The sequence below is a fragment of the Simochromis diagramma genome, unplaced genomic scaffold, assembly GCF_900408965.1.
Source record: "Simochromis diagramma unplaced genomic scaffold, fSimDia1.1 OVJJ01000389.1, whole genome shotgun sequence".
Classification (NCBI taxonomy): domain Eukaryota; kingdom Metazoa; phylum Chordata; class Actinopteri; order Cichliformes; family Cichlidae; genus Simochromis; species Simochromis diagramma.
The window spans coordinates 413,368-429,265 of record NW_024387227.1 but is presented as its reverse complement, the minus strand read 5'-3'; the positions used below and the strand labels follow the sequence as shown (position 1 = coordinate 429,265).

General features: G+C 41.8%; 2 protein-coding genes across 2 annotated transcripts; one reads left to right on the top strand and one right to left on the bottom strand.

The window, feature by feature from the left end:
* Positions 1-4,722: 4,722 nt before the first annotated feature.
* si:ch211-222l21.1 (parathymosin) lies at positions 4,723-7,422 on the top strand. The gene is made up of 5 exons (XM_040052230.1): positions 4,723-4,918; positions 5,539-5,610; positions 6,023-6,086; positions 6,311-6,384; positions 6,471-7,422. The coding sequence occupies exons 1-5, from the start codon at positions 4,868-4,870 to the stop codon at positions 6,540-6,542; spliced, it is 333 nt and encodes a 110-aa protein (XP_039908164.1). The 5' UTR covers positions 4,723-4,867; the 3' UTR covers positions 6,543-7,422.
* A 911-nt stretch (positions 7,423-8,333) lies between these two features.
* Positions 8,334-15,869, bottom strand: slc45a1 (solute carrier family 45 member 1). The gene is made up of 10 exons (XM_040052226.1): positions 15,700-15,869; positions 14,666-15,106; positions 14,464-14,556; positions 13,333-13,557; positions 12,304-13,208; positions 12,045-12,198; positions 11,748-11,924; positions 11,420-11,625; positions 9,642-9,868; positions 8,334-8,465 (listed from the first exon to the last, which is right to left on the bottom strand). The coding sequence occupies exons 2-10, from the start codon at positions 15,084-15,086 to the stop codon at positions 8,450-8,452; spliced, it is 2,424 nt and encodes an 807-aa protein (XP_039908160.1). The 5' UTR covers positions 15,087-15,106; positions 15,700-15,869; the 3' UTR covers positions 8,334-8,449.
* Between the last annotated feature and the right edge of the window lie 29 nt (positions 15,870-15,898).

The window sequence follows — 15,898 nt, the reverse complement described above, 5'->3', positions numbered from 1 at the left end:
GGTAAAGAGAACATATTATACTGGAAAAGCACAACTTTTTCAGAAACACTGATCGCAAACTCAAAACAAATAGATTTGGGCGTGGAAGGATTTTTCCTGTAATGGAGTATGACATGTTGCAGCGTTGGAAGTTACAAAGCTGACCCGCTTTCTGACATCCAAGACAACTACAGCTTGTACCGTCTTATCCAGTGACCAGAGAGGATTACCAATGACAAACTGGACGAGAACAAAGCAGGAACCAACAGCCACACATATCCTGAGAAGAATGTGGAGCTGGTTTCGCCACACCCTTAGGAAGCCTATCAATAACATCACTAGGCGGGCTTTAACCTGGAATGCACAAGAGAATATATGGTGTAAGGTGCTAAGACCAAAATCCAGAGCAGACGCCCCTGTGTGGATTTTAGGAGAAGATCGGAGAGGAGTGTGCTGGAGGAGTGTTGTCAGTGGCCTATGCACCACCGATGAGAGATAGTTTCCAGAAATCTTTTAGCAAAACTACAAGTGTACAGGTTGTTATTTTTGTCAATGGTCAGTATATATGCTGTTAATTAAAGACCACATTTTCTCACACTTGTTCCATGACTGGGCACTTGACTCCCAGTGAGAAGTCAACTTTATGTTGTCTCTATATTCTATATAATTGACAGCCAGCCAATGCTGGACACAAAACAAAAGAGCTCAGTTTGCCCCCACCAATTTCTCCAATTATCAGGACCCTTCCCCCCAGCTGATCCTGAGCTCTGCTCCACGATGAACCCCACTTTGTTCTTCTCTAAAGTGCTGACATTCCACAAGTCAGGTCTGTCCTTTGTCCACACGAAATTACCGGGCTGAACTAACCTGAATTAACCTGGGCAACTTCCCATCTTTTATCTTACAACCTCCAACCCCAGCAGGTAACATTTTAGCACTCAAACGAATGTTTCCCCAGGCAAGGCTGAACGGGTACAAAATATTTAATTTATTTTCAAACATGAGTCACAGTGAACACAAAGAAGCTTTTATGCAGTATTACTTTCTGTGGTCTCAATAATTTTCAGTGCCATAAAAAGTTTTCCTGCGCCTGTGGAAAGTATGGTAAACACCGTTCATGGCAAATAAGAGGTTTATGAAAATCACTGCATCTCTGTTTTAGTTTTATGCTTGACTGTCCTCTCTGAGCTCCAGGCTGGTCTTTTCTTTTACCTGCAGAAAGCACAAGTTACCCATAGATAGATTTTTTTTTCTCTCTCTAGCATATTGTTGGCACGTGGAAACATGTTGAGGTAGGCAAATGAGAAAAAAAAAAAAGACAGGAAATGATCTCACAAACACCTCCCCTCTCTCTGATTGCTCCCATTTTCCAGTTGCAGAAACAGAGTGAGTAATGCCTTCTGCTGCTTTTCAGTCTGCTCCACTGTTCCTGCCATGGATTCACACTAGCTTTTGCACACACTGAGCTCATTACATTGTGGATTCCTGCTTCAGTGCGCTGGATTCTCTTCTCCGTGGTCATTCATTTCCCAAATCCAAGGACACTGGTGTGATGAATGCTTTTTTTTTTTTTTTGCAGCTTTGCGCACGAATTTTCAACCTCGTTGTAAAAACTAATGCTCTATCAATACAATCATCCGATACCTTGTTTAATATTTATACCATCTAAATGTGCATCTTTCACACATTAAATTGGCAAGACCTGTACAGTTACCAGGTAATGTTATAGAATAATAAACTTAACATCATTTAAAAAAAATCAAACTTACATCAGACGGAAAATGCATTTTTAAGTAGCAAGCCTGTAGACCGAAGCACAACCCTTTGATCTTTCGCAACGTAATTACACTCTTCATAATTGTGTTTCAGCCGAATGTGAGGTGAATGACAACATAAAGCCTGGAGGCTTCTTTAGAATCAGTGGCTTGAATGTTGGCATGCACAGAGACGATAACTGAGGCAGCATGGGATTAGATTTTAGAAGGTCTTAAAATTAGAGGGTGAACATATAGTTGTGTTGAGAAATTCTGCTAGGGTGTGTTGAGACAAGCACAAGACACAAACATTAGTTAGACTTTCTAGAAATGTTTCAAATTCAAATTATACATTATGTGAAACACATGCAAATATGGCTTGTGAAACGGCACAAACGAGTGGAAATGACACCACATTAAACATAATTTACAAATGAATTCTGTGCGAGGTGGTGAAGGCCGGTGAATGTTAAACAGCCCCAAAGTGGAGGATTTTTAGCTGTGAGTGTAATGGCACATATGTGGAGATTTTACCTGAGATAAAAATATTTTCCTTTGTATTCAACTGACAGTGAAGCAGTGACCAGATGTAGGCTTAAATTACAGACTTCGAGGCCCACAACGTGGTTTGCTACCACTTCCTTTGGTTTAACTGCTCGATGAGCAACTGCAGTGATGGCAAAGTAAGTTCATCTCAGAAATATTCTGAAGTGGAGCGCGTATAGTTTGGTTGGAGACATCACGCGGCAGTACCAATTTTTTTTTCTCTTAGTCAAGAGGAAATATAATTAGAAATTAAAATATAGCACCTCATATCAAACTGCAGATAGTACTATGGCAATAATGACACCAAAACCCCTCCACATATGTCTTTCTGAAGTTTTTCTTTGGACATTGGCTGCTTTTCCACTAATTTTCAGTCCAGTCCTTCTACCTTCACCATTTTCAAAGGAATGTTTTTTGTCTGTTAACACTGACCTATGAATCATTTCAACATAAAAAAAAATGACTTCTAACTAAAGGGATGTGTAGATATGACAGACAACTTAGCAAAGAACCCATTATAAATTGAATGTTAGGCAATTTGTTACTTGCAAGCTGTCACAAAACACAGTTTGACAGACATATAATAGTATTTTCGCACCAAGCTGATCCCCAAAGAGCTGTTAGTGGAAGGCTTGACATATCTTGGCATGGTATGCATGTCTGTGCCAAAACATATTGGAGAAACTGAACAAGTTGAGCACAGAAGAAGAAGAAGAAGCAGCATGCCTAAAAAGTTATCTGGAGGTGACAAATAGCATCTGAACGTCAAAAAAGACCAGCAAAGATCTGACGTGGGACCTGAGAGATACCTCTGGAGCTTCAGTTGATCCATCTACTGTTCACTAAAGCCTCATTAAAAATTGCTTCATTCTTTCAATGTGGCAAAAAGATGAAGTATGTCAAATTACACAATAATTGGACTGAAAATCAGTCACAACACATCTCATGGAGTGATGAATCCAAATTTGGTTTGGGGCTGCATTTCAGGCAGTGGAAAACCTCTGATTGGGAATGGCTTCCGTTTTCAGCATAACAATATTCCCAAGTATGCTGCCAATGCAGTAAACGCATACCTGGATGTAAAACACACAATGGAACACTATCAGTCATGAATTAGCCTCCCCAGAGCATGGACCTCAACGTTGTTGAAGCAGTGTGGGATCATGTTGACAGAAAACTTAATAAAAGGCAGCCAGCATCCAAAGAAGAGCTTTGAATGTTCTGCAAGAAGTCTGAAGAACTACTCCTGAAGACTACTTAAGGAAATTAGAAGAAAGCTTGCCCAAGAGAGCTCAGCCCTTTTTGAAGAATAAAGGTGGTCATTACCAAATATTGACTTTCAAGCTTGCTAGTTGTACAAACTCAGTTTTTGCCAATTTTATTTTAAATATGAGCTCATGCTCGCTCTATATTTTCCCACTAAAAAGGAAGTCTGTATTTTTATTTTTATTTTTTGACAGTGTAATAAAGGTTACAACTTCATGTGACAGCTATAAAGGCTTTCACACGTCACACCACACTCTATTACTATCTTTTACAAGCTCACAAATCACATACCACATACAATGTTTAACTGATCTCCCCTCCTAGCTTTGCAATAAATACATACTGAGGCAGATAGCGGTTTGTACATTTTTTTAAAGTACTAATTGATCATCTCACTGTTTTCAGTAAGAAAAACAAATAAAAAAAACAAAACAAATAAAAATGTCACTATTCATTCAATAGTTCGACGAGACATTCAATTATAAATAGATACAGTCCAAATGCACAGCATCTGTGGAAACAATTAAACTTTCATTTTAAGATGTATGTTAGGCTCTAGGGTTGCGGGGCATAGTGTTGCTGTTTAGATTATAGTTGTGGTCTTAATTAATTAAGATGTGTGTTGAAGTTATTGAAACAGAAGTGACTTTGATCGGGTCTTGTAAAGGAAAAAATGAAAGTGTAAGAACACTCAGGCGTGAGCACATTTCGTTAAAAATGTTAAATATAGAAAGGAGGAGTGGCCGTCTGCTTTCAAGCCCGTCACATTATTCCTTTTTGCATGTAATTTGACACCACATCTCTGCGGAGAAAGAGCGCTGAGACAAAAGATATTGCCCTGGGGTCTTTCTGTGTATGAATAAACTTTTACAATCCATCAACTTGAAACAATATTAATAAATAATACATTCTTATTGATTATTACAACTTTCACAGTATTCATTGTTCATATTTAAGTGAAAAAACCAAACGCAAAGTGAAGGGCAGTGGGGGGGGGGAGAGAATTATGGTGTAGTGCAGCGCTTTAAAAAAATTGACCAATCAACGGTGAGATAGACCAGAGGTGGGATTCGTTTTCAAGATTGAAAAGATACTCATCCAATCAAACATCCCGGTGGTCGACATTGTCCAATCAGGTGTAGGATGGAGCCGCTGTATCCAACGAGAGTGGATTTTCAACGAGCTCGAGAGAAAAGCGGAGACAGGCAGACATCGTTTCTCTCTCAGCGTCTTTGGACTGTTCACACGGAGGCGAAGAGACGAGAAATAATTATTCTTTAGATCGGGAATATAATTAGCTAAATTAATACACAAAATTAACCATGGCCGATACAGCTGTTGACACAACCGCCACTGCAGAGGTTACAGCCAAGGTGCGTTTCATTCACCTTTTTTTCCCCCCCTTTCTTTTTTTTTCTCGGCTGAACCGTCGTGTTGAAAGATTTAGAAAACTTGTACAAGTTGTTACAGTGTTTATGTTTCTTTAGCTAACTACGGCTGAATAAGTGAGTTATTTGACGGCAGCAGCAAAGCTTGTAATTAACGTTAGTTCATGTAAGTTAAACCAGTAACTTGTCTTAAATATCACATGGCGAAAGCCATACTTCGTGGAGGCGATTCATTTAGCAGTTTTCAGCATCGACGACTAATTGCTGTGACTGGAAACTGAAATGTGTGTGATGTGGTTTGGCTTAAAAATGTCTTGTTAAGCAGACAAAGCGGCACAAACGGTACAGCTGGTGGAGCGGAGCTGCCGCTGTGGGCGGGAAGCCACAGCACGGTTTACACTGCTGTGTAACTGCGCGGCATGGGGGTGAAAAAGACCAGCATTCCCGCTTAGTTTTAATAAAAGAACACAAAATTAATACAGTTTTCATCGTGTTTTTTTTTTTCTCAATCCCAGCTCGTAATCAAACTCGGACGTGGGAGTAACATTTGGCACTTAACTCTTTTTCTTAACTGAACATTGATCAAAGGGGCTTTTATTTTGTAGGAGCTGAAAGAGAAGAAAGAGGCAGAAGTGGAAGAAAAGACCGATAACGGGGACGCACCTGCCAATGGCACAGTAAGTTGGAGCCGAGAGAAGCAGCCTCATGGCCTTTTGTCTTAGCGCCCCTCATCATGCAGGTGTCGCTGCACCCGCCTCCCCCCTCCTGTTCAGCTGCTCTCCACACTGTGCTTTGTTTGGGTTGTGAAATGGCAGATGTTCGCTAGCAACCCTCTGGACGTCTCCATTGGTTTTTCTCTACTCTGAGGTTTCCCAGAGCTTGGTAGCTAATCCTCTGGGAGTGTAATAACAACTCACTACACATTGCCTTTTAAAGAATCCCCAAAGGAGCCTGTACATGCAAGTCTGTGGGAGCATTATCTAAAATATGCTCGGGATGCCTTGTTATTCTGCAAATAATTTGTTTACATAATTGAAGGCCAGTCGTTGCATACCCTTACCAGACTGATGTTTCCTCTGCTTCATCCAGAATGGTGCTGAACACAGTGACAAAGTGGAAGAAACCACAGAGGAGGAGCACAAGAATGGGGAAGGTAAGTTAATTTTAAGTGCTACTAGTGTTTTCTGAAAGATTGGAATTGCAACTATATGTGTACTGTATTCAGATTTTACTGATTTGCCCTATAATTGTTTCTCTTGTGTGGTACTGACCTCAAAATCTTCCCTTTTTAATACAAGTGAATCTTGATATGTTTAAAAAAGAAAATGCGCTGGAAGTGAGGGCTGTAATTTCTGAAGTGACAAACTGTCCTTATAGGGAATGCAGAGGAGGCGCCCCCTGCTGAGGAGACTGATGCACAGCCTGTGAAGCGTGCAGCTGAGGAGGAGGAGGTGGGTTGTCTTTGGGCCTTAAGTATGCAAGTTTTAGTCTTGGTTTTGGCCTTTGCTAATGTGACTCTTCTTCTTTTTTCCATTAGGAAAAGGTGGAGACAAAAAAGCAGAAGACAGAGGAAAATGGGGATTCGAAAGAGGCAGAAGTGGAGGCTTAGGTCTCTGTCCTGCTACTTGTTTGCAGCACTGTCTTACCAGCCTGGTCAACATCGTGTTGTAGAGCTTGTGCTTTTTTGTATCTTTGGAGAGAAATTTCTTTTTGTTTGCTCCCATGTTATCACATTGCACTGGAGTCTTGAAACATAGTGGCCCTGCATCCTTTTTTTTTTTTTTTTTTTTTTTTAAATGAAATGTTATTTATTGGTTTTTAAAATGAGCTCTTTTTTTCCTACTTGTACAAATCGGGCCATGCCACGAGATCAGTTTTGTTTTTTTGTTTTTTTAAATTTCCTGAGGTTTGATATCAGTATGTTAGAAGCACAATCTCTATTATGTCAGTGCTGACCAGATGATTCATACATACAGGCAGCTGCTCACCTCCAAGGCTCATGTTGACCTCTCAGATACACTTAAAGGACCAAAGATAAGTTTTAAGCAGGGGATAATGGACAGTTGTTAGCATTATTAGTTAAAAGGCATAATATTTTGTGTTTGAGCTGCTACTTAATCTTTGGCTGCCCTGTTAACATAGCAGATGGTGCAAATGAATTAGAGGGGCTCTGTCTTGCACCTCCATGATTAGATAGTTTGACCCCCCTGATTCCCCCCAAACTTCCCAGTTCAGTGGAGGCAGGATTTTGCAATGTTAATTAACCCCTCTTAAATCTTAAAGCTTTGGTCATTTGTTCTGTATGCATTCCACGCAAGTTTGTACCATTTATACTTTGTTTCTCTTACATTTTCAATGAGTGTTATGTTATGGTTGGGTAGCTCAGTTTTGTGTACAAGACTGCCTTTTTCAGAACCAGAATGACATTCGGTTACTTCAGCCACTGCTTTGTATATTCTGATTAACAAATAAATTGTCTTTTTACTTAAGAATGTCTTTCGTGTGTGTTTATTATCTGTTAATAGCTCATCATCAGTGCTTTCTTTAAAAAACAAAACATGGTTTTATAAGTGGATGATGTCACTTGACCTATTTTTTTTTTCTTAACATGGAAAATGGCTGGCTTAGATGCAGGAAAGAGGAATAATTTCACTTGGTAATGGAAAAGGGTGAACAGAATCAATGGATTACTTTCTTGTATACACTTGCTCCCCCATGTGGTGTAGTTGAGAAGTTCACCCCATCATTAAGGGAAGCTACAACTGACATGGCATGCAACAAAATAATTGACACAGGAGTCAAGTGTGGCAAAAAATGATCATTTTAGTTTTAACTTAACCCTGAATAAAAGTAGCTTTTACAGTAGCACTGCTAATACTGAGCAATAGGTGGTACCATGTAACACAAAAACTGTGTTTTATTTCTTTCCCAAGCAAGCTGCAACAGCATGATCCGCACATTTACTGTTTCCTCAGAAACGTTAGCGTGGCGTGCATCTGGTCAGTCCAGCAGGCTTTGATAGTAGGCAATTACAGACATTCTTCTGGGGCACCTGCATGTTGAGGTGCTCAGTCAGTGGAACCAACACAACGAAAAGCTTGTTTGAAGCCCTGAAATCAGGCTTGGTGCCTGTGTTTGGCTGAACAGACAAAGCGTACCGTTTTGCCATGGAAAAAATAAACTGCATGTACCAGTTTAGTGATGTAGATGGCTTCTCGATGATGGAAAAAGGAATGAGGTTTAAAACATCCAGCTAACAAACGAAAAGTCATCACTATACGTCACTGATGGACTGAGCATAGTGGAGCGGAAGCCTACTACCTTAAGCATGCGCCCTAATGATGACGATAAGCATTCGCCGCCGCTGGCTGTGAACCCCCAGTCTTTTTTTTTTTTTGCTTTTTTTAAAATGCTGTCCACCTTCAGGGTTACCCATCATTCACATGAGTCTTCTCTCTGTTTTCTCTTCTTCTGTTTTGTTCGGTTTCCGACTGATTGGTGATTCAGACCCCAGTTTCAACTTCTCCTCTTCCTGATAATGACAAGAATCACTGTCATTATTACAATGGTATGGCCAGGAGTAGGGTAACAGCTCACAGGGCTGTCCATGGCTTAGTGAGGGCCCAGACAAGAATTAGCCACCAGTACACATTTCTCTGTGTTTTTTGTACGAGTACGCGTGTCATCCTATTAGACACTGCTCTATGATGATTAAGTAGTTGACATTGTACTCCTATTTGGACTCTTGATTAAGAGTCACCCAGCACCAAACTGTGAAATTTTGGGGATAGCACACTGGTTAAGTCTCATAATGACTGGATAGTGTGGAGAGTGTTGTTTGTATTTGCTGTTAAAATGTGGAGAATGTGAAAGCCTTCCAGACTGTGATTAGGCATAGTTCGCCTTCACGTGAATATTAAGTATGTGTTTGCTAAATTATGCAATGAGAGCTCTTGAACTAATAAAGAGGAATGAACGGTGAGCCTGAATGGCTACTGGCAGCACATTCAATTAGTCAGAAAATCCTGCCTAAGGTGTAGTATGCTAACTCAGAGAAACAGGCAGGTAGACATTCCCTTGGCCATATGACCAAAACAAAACGTTAACATAGGGCTTTAAGAGATTACACTGCAGCTCATGCAGACGTTAGGCAACTGATAAAAGGAAGAAAAAGAGAGGGAAAGCAGTGGTTAGCTTGCGCATACTGGTAAACACTTCTATCCTAAAAACACCAACAAATGAGCAAGAAAAATGATGCAAGAGTTTGACAGCAAAGAATCAGACACAAGAACGGCTTATCTATACTCACAGGAGTCACTCAGAGTCACACACACATTCAGAGAGGTCACACATTCATTTGCAAAAGTTAGGAAAAAATGCATGGGCACACACACTGTATGAACACGCTGGTCATGTATAAACAAAGACTGGAGAGGTGGCCAATGTCTGTCTGTCTGTCTGTCTAGCTCTGAGAGGAGCAGTGCTAAATTGGTGTAAAACAATATATGAATCTGTGCTGTACAGTGTGCGGCAGGATTTACAGTGCGTCTGTCGCACTGTGAAGGTCAACACAGCAGACACTAAAGCAACAGTGCTGTGGAGTGAGTATGTGTGTGCGTGCGGTTGTGTGTGAGGTAAAAATAAATTTGTAAGAGGCTTTTCTAAATGTGCACCAATAGTGGCTGGGTCTCGCTTTCGGGGGGCTCACCCTCGGGGGGGGGGCAGCTGGTACACCACGCAGAGAGAGGAGTACAGGCAGCCCACGAATGACATCAGGCTTGCAAAGTACATCACTCCCTGGGCCCCACCCACCAGGGAGGTCAGAGGTCCCATCGCCACAGAGACCAGGATTTGAGCCAGGAAGTACTGGCAGCTGAGCAGAGAGATGTCCACCCCCATCCCTCGTCTGGTCCCTTCCTCCGATGAGCCGCAAAACTGAAAGACACAATTGGTTTAATTACAGTGTGGGAACAGTCTAAGCACTGCAAGCAAGTACTCAGCAAACATGCTAGCTGGAAGGTGATGTTCTAACAGTGGGCAAAGCAAGAATGCAAGTCATTTTACAGGAGTGGAGAAATCAAACACTCTTGTCTTTTTTTTTGTAATGAGACTATGTAACTATGAAGACAGCAGCATGATGTCAACTCCATGTAAATCAAGTAGAAAAAAGTTTGTTTGCTTGTTTATTTTTAAAATATGAACCTTTTTAAGTCATTTATGGTTATCTACATGTAAATTCTGCCTCATTTGTGCCATGATGAACTTGGACTGTCACAACCACTGCCTCTTTGCTCCGTGAAGAAAAGCATCCAGAGTAAGAGTTAGGAAATCAACTTATTCTTGTGTTGTATGTATTTTATTTTTAACTCTTAATAAATAAAGATTTCTTTGTTTTGATTTTTGATCTAATCAGTAAACAAATAATACAAAACAATCACTGAAAACAAAATTTCTCTCCAACAATGATATTCAAGAAGCATCTAGGAAGGAAAGTGAGAGTGATTACTATTTTTCAATTCTTCTTCCCATTGAAACATATGCTGGGTAAAGCTGTGAAAGACTTTGACAGTGTGCTCATTTGTTTTCTTCTGACATCACTAAACTAAATATGAAGCTACAGCCAATACAAGTTATACAAAGCTTTGCTTTGGATAGCGCTGTGGGAAAAGCTTCTAAAATCTGAAAATGGACCTTGAGCACTTTTGGGTCCCTTAACTGGAAGTTAGATTCTAGATGCTTACGCAGGCTTTTATTCTACAACATAAAATACATACCTAAATACTCAACTTCTTCTTCTTTTATCTGTCTCAGAGAAGGCGTTTGCTCCCAAAAAATAGCGAAATGAAACTCCAGAACTTAACTTGATCACAGTAAAATATGAGAGCTTTGTGGCATAACGAGTTTATAGTAAAATCTATGCATTTTACAGCTTTTAAAAAATCCTAAACTTTGAGTTAATTGGGAAAAATGATCTCGCTGAACAAAACTCATGTTCATTTCCCAGAAAGGTCATTTTCTGCAGTAATTCAAAAGGCCTAAAAATTAAATTGGCTCTTTGATGAATGAACCAGGGTGATGCTAATGTCTGGCAAAAAGCACCCAGAAAAGCACTCTACTGTAGAATGTCCAAGAAACAGTGAGACAGCAAATCTGGTGCTATGCAAAGCTAACATAATAGGACTTCCTGCAACTCTAGAGCTTAAAAAAAGCTGCTTCACAACAATAAAGTTTTATTTTTATATTTCAATTTTGTATGATTTGGAATAAAACCTCTAGTTATTCAGCTCTGAGGCAGATTTTATTACCCCCCTTTCTTTTACATTAAGCTAAATTAACTGGCTGATGGCTGTGGCTTCATAGCCATCAGCAAACACGATAATGGTAAGGTGATCATATAAATTTTGATCTATTCTTTTATGTTCACACAGGAAAAATATCATCCAGCAACTATAATTAGGTAATTGCTGCACTTATATCGATACTGACCTGAGGGCTCTGGTAGTATTCACACAGCAGAGAGTAAGGCAGCGTACATAAAGAGGAGAAGAGCACCCCGTAGGTGACACAGAGAGAAAGTACCACGTAGAGGTTGGTGGATAGTGTTGCAAGGCCGGTGCCCAAACCAAATGCCAAGTAGGCGAAAAAATATAGCGTGCGAAGAGAGAAACGCTCCTCTAGTTTCTCCAATATGGCTGAAAGTTGAAGAAGGGAAAGCAGAGAGAGGTTCAGCGAATGACGAAGCAGTGCACAAATCCAACCAGGGTAAGGAATCACACCTGCCAGATGTGATGTGATGTGATGTGTGAGTACTTACCTGAGTAGAAAGCAGCACTGAATGCATAGATGCACATGCCCCAGCAGCCCATGCTGACACCAGCATTGTAGCGTTGGTAAGCCTCGGAGTCGTGGGGTGCTTTGGGATCTCCTTCAAACACAACCTCCCCCATGAAGTCAGTGTAGAAGAGCAGCATCCCTTCAAAGGACAGCCAGCCTAAAGCACAGATTGAAAAAAAAAATCACACTTTTATGAAATTAAATGCAAAACAGGTTGATTTTAAGGTTCAGCAGTGTAGAAAAAGAGATACATTTCAATTAATTTTTTTTTACTCACCTAAAAAATGATTAGTGCATAAACTCCGCAAAGAGGGAGGCATCCTGTAGATGGCTATACACAGCAGCTTCATTGACATTTGGGATTCTCCACTTTCCACATTCTCACTTAGATCACTCTCATAGCGCACTCCATTGAGCAAAATGTTTGCAACCTTCATTGGAGGAGAAAAAAAAAAAACACATGACATCATGTTTAAAAAGCTCTGTTCTGGCTTCTCACAAAACACCTTCTGTCAGATTCAAAACATGCGTCTGACCTGCTGGCTGAAAGTCACTGTCCTCCTACGTCCATTCTCCAGCCCAACAATCTGTGTCGCCATGGGCTCTTCCATCAGCGCGAGACTCTGAGGTCGCTTCAGGATGCCAGCCGTGGAGCCCCGGTGTGACCCCGCAGCAGTCTGAGCCCCAGCTGTGACCTGAGATGCTCCGTGAGATTGTGCATCTCCAGCAGGCTGAGGCCCTTCTGCATCTTGTGCGTCCCCAACTGGATGAGACACCACATTGGCCTGGGTCTGTCCTGCACCTGCAGGGTGGTTCCCTGGCCCCTGCATGAGCCCGTCTGGGGGAGGGGAGTCCCCTGGAGGCAGTGGCACAGTGGTGGAGCTGGGGGGCAGAGCTTGTGGTGTCTGCTGACCTGTGTAGCAGTCTATGAGCACACTGTCGATATATGAGGTTCCTAATGAAGAGGCAAACTCATTAATGCCAGTGAAAGAGCTGTCCCTACTAATAAAGCTGCCATACTTTGGAGTGAGGGGGCTTAGGGGCGATATGGGGCTATTGAGGCCCGCACAAAGACGCGCACTTGCACTGCAAGAATGGGCCAAGGGGTCAGGATTACATGGGTGAGACTTTGAGAAATTGTAGCTGTAGAGACCGTCCTCGTCTTCCTCATCTAGTCCCAAATCTGGTCCAGGGTGGACGGGTGGGGAGGGGGGAAGAGGGAGGCTAGGGCTTTTCAGGCTGTTTTTGCTTGAGTTCTTGTTCGGCTGGCTCTTCGGTAAGGGCCGTTCAGGGATGCTCATTAGAGTCATGGTTGTGGCGATCACCAAAGTGATGCTCGTAAACAGGTATATGACCCGGAGTTGACCTCCCATTGACCTTCCAAACTGTGTCTGGTCCCAGTTGATGCCACCTACAATGTAGCCAAATCCACCTCCTAGTCCTGAGTAGGGAAATGAAACCACAAAATACTTGTAAAGCTAAATTTCTACTGTTTTCTGCAAAATTATCTCAAAAGGACATATGTTACAGCTTCAGCTTTCCCTGCTACAGAACTATTTTCCTACCTGCCAGTAACGCATGGATGTTCAGTCCCCGATCTTGGTCCTCTGGGCTGCACACATCCATCATATAAGCATGGCTTGGGTTGTCAGCTGAATCAGCACTGAAGTCCATTAGAACCACACCACACACTGTCAGGACTATCCCCCACTTGTGATTTGATGCTGTGTCAGCCAGGACGCTCCCAATATCCCGTCCATTGAGAACCAGAGTAAGACCAATCAGTGCTCCTACAATGCAGAGCAGAAGAAGTGACAAAAAATTAACATGAGCACCAAAGCTAGATGAACTAGATGAGAGCTAGATGAAGGCGGAAGACCTGAATGTCTCCTGAACTCTGGGTTTTCCAATTTTTTGATGTAGAGCATAACAAATGGTTACATGTTTTTACTGGCTGTGTATAATCTTTGGCCATCAAAATGATGTGGCTATAAATTTAAAATAAAATTGTGATCTTGCAGTCAATATGGAGAAACAGTACAAGTTCCCAGGTGGATTGATTCTGAATTACATTCAACACAGAGACACAGCCAGTTATAACCACTGAATCTGAACTGTCTGGGAGTTTACTTGAGCTCTTTACTGAAAACCAGATGAAGAGTTGTGCCTTATGGTGGGATGTTTTTCACAGTGGTTTTATTTAAAATGTATCTGAGATGTTGTATGTCACACTGTACTAGCATGGCATGTATACAGTGTAACAGAAAAGCAGTAGACTGAGTAGGTATGTGTATAAGTTCCCCTGTGTTATGCAACCACACTTAGGTGCTTAGGTGGAGCACATGCATTTTGGTGAACCTGTGGCCAAGTTCCTAACTATGGTCTTTAGTTATGATTATCCAACCATGGTTTTATTTGAGCATTTTACAGGAATGAACTGCTTATTGATTGAGCTGCATCAGAGGAAATGCAGGATTTGCTTTGAGGCCACAACTGCTATGATTTTGACCATTCTTCTAAATAACAGCAATAAGAAACATGTTGTAATGCACTTCACAAAAGTGCTAACATTTGAGGTAACTATACCATATAATTGCAGATTATTTACCATTTGATCAACACTGTCACTTGCAAGCTACGCAGCTTCACATAATTGCATTTAAAAAACACTATGGTACTGCTTTAATTTGTCTTACCTATTGCCAAGGCGAAAATAAAAGGTCGTCTTCGCCCAAACCGGGATGTGCAACGATCACTCCATGCTCCTATGAGAGGCTGAACGAGGAATCCTTCAAGTCAAAACGAAATACAAAGTTGGAATCCATGCAACTAGGATTCTTATTATACATTACATATGCCTGTACAGCAGCTAGTCTTCTATCTCTGCTGCTTACTTACCGAGAATGGGGCTAATAAACCACACCAAGCTGTAGAATTGATCAGGCAGGCCCATCTGTAAAAGCACTGGAGTCACATAAGCTGTTTCCATGGCGTAGCTGAATTCAATCCCGAACAAGATGCAGCCATTGAAGAGCAGCTCCTGGAAGGTACGTCTCGGGGGAAGCTCACTGAGGTCCAACTGGTCCAGGGGACAAGGTGTGTTGGGTGGCGGAGGAGGCGAAGGTCTTATCAGCTTCCTCCGCTTTGGCTGTCTTTGGAAGTTGTTGGCTCTGTGACTGAGGTGCCGAGTGGTGGAAGTTGGAAAGCTGGCAGTTTTGGGAAGTGAGCTCCTCCAGATACCTTCCTGAGCTGTGGAAAACCTCCCTCCTGGACTGGCCAAGAGGGGGTCACTGGGGGTGCCCATTCCTGGAGATGACATCTCTCTCAAGCCAGCAGCAACTGGAACATATTAAAGGGTGATACCAATGATGAATTACAAGTCAGACATGCGCAAAAGTTTGTTTGGACTTGATTCAAGATCAGCACGGTCTAGCACAGCATTAACTTGGTGCTGCTAATGGTTATGTAGTGCAACCAAAAGGACACTGCAGTCATGTGCAGACACCGTCGGTGGGCACGACGCACTGCAACCAGTGCGCATGCTGTGCGCAAAGCCCATGTGCTCTGCGTGGCTGACTACAGCAGTGTACTATGCGGCAGCGCTCATGACGCCTGTTTCCATTTTAATTTTTCATGTAGGAAGCTCAAACAGGACACAATGTAAGCGGTGTGGATGTCAATGACGGCTTTCAGGACATTCACAAGGATAACGCATCATTATCGCTCACATTTAATAGAAATACTTGACTGATAGCCTGCCGACCCAGAGCCTTTTTTGCTTCTTTTTTTTTAAGAGACATGATCCTCGATTTTTTCTTCTGTTTGCAATAGACTCTTAAGGTGATGATTAGGCGATCTACTGTGTAAGAGGATGCACAGATATATAAATAAATAAAAAACGTGCAAATTACGACGTGAAAGAGGATAATTACCTTTTCGGGGCGGCTCGTCATTTATTGCGGCATACTGTGTAGATAACCACAGCAACCTTTGTGATGTATAGAAACCGTAGTATGAATTACAGGAGTCATGATTGTTTTTTTGTTTTCCTTTGATGCAGTCATCCCCCCGCTCTCTCCTTCGTCCCTTCTCCTTTCCCCTCTCCTCATCCCCCCCCCCCCCCCCCCTCCC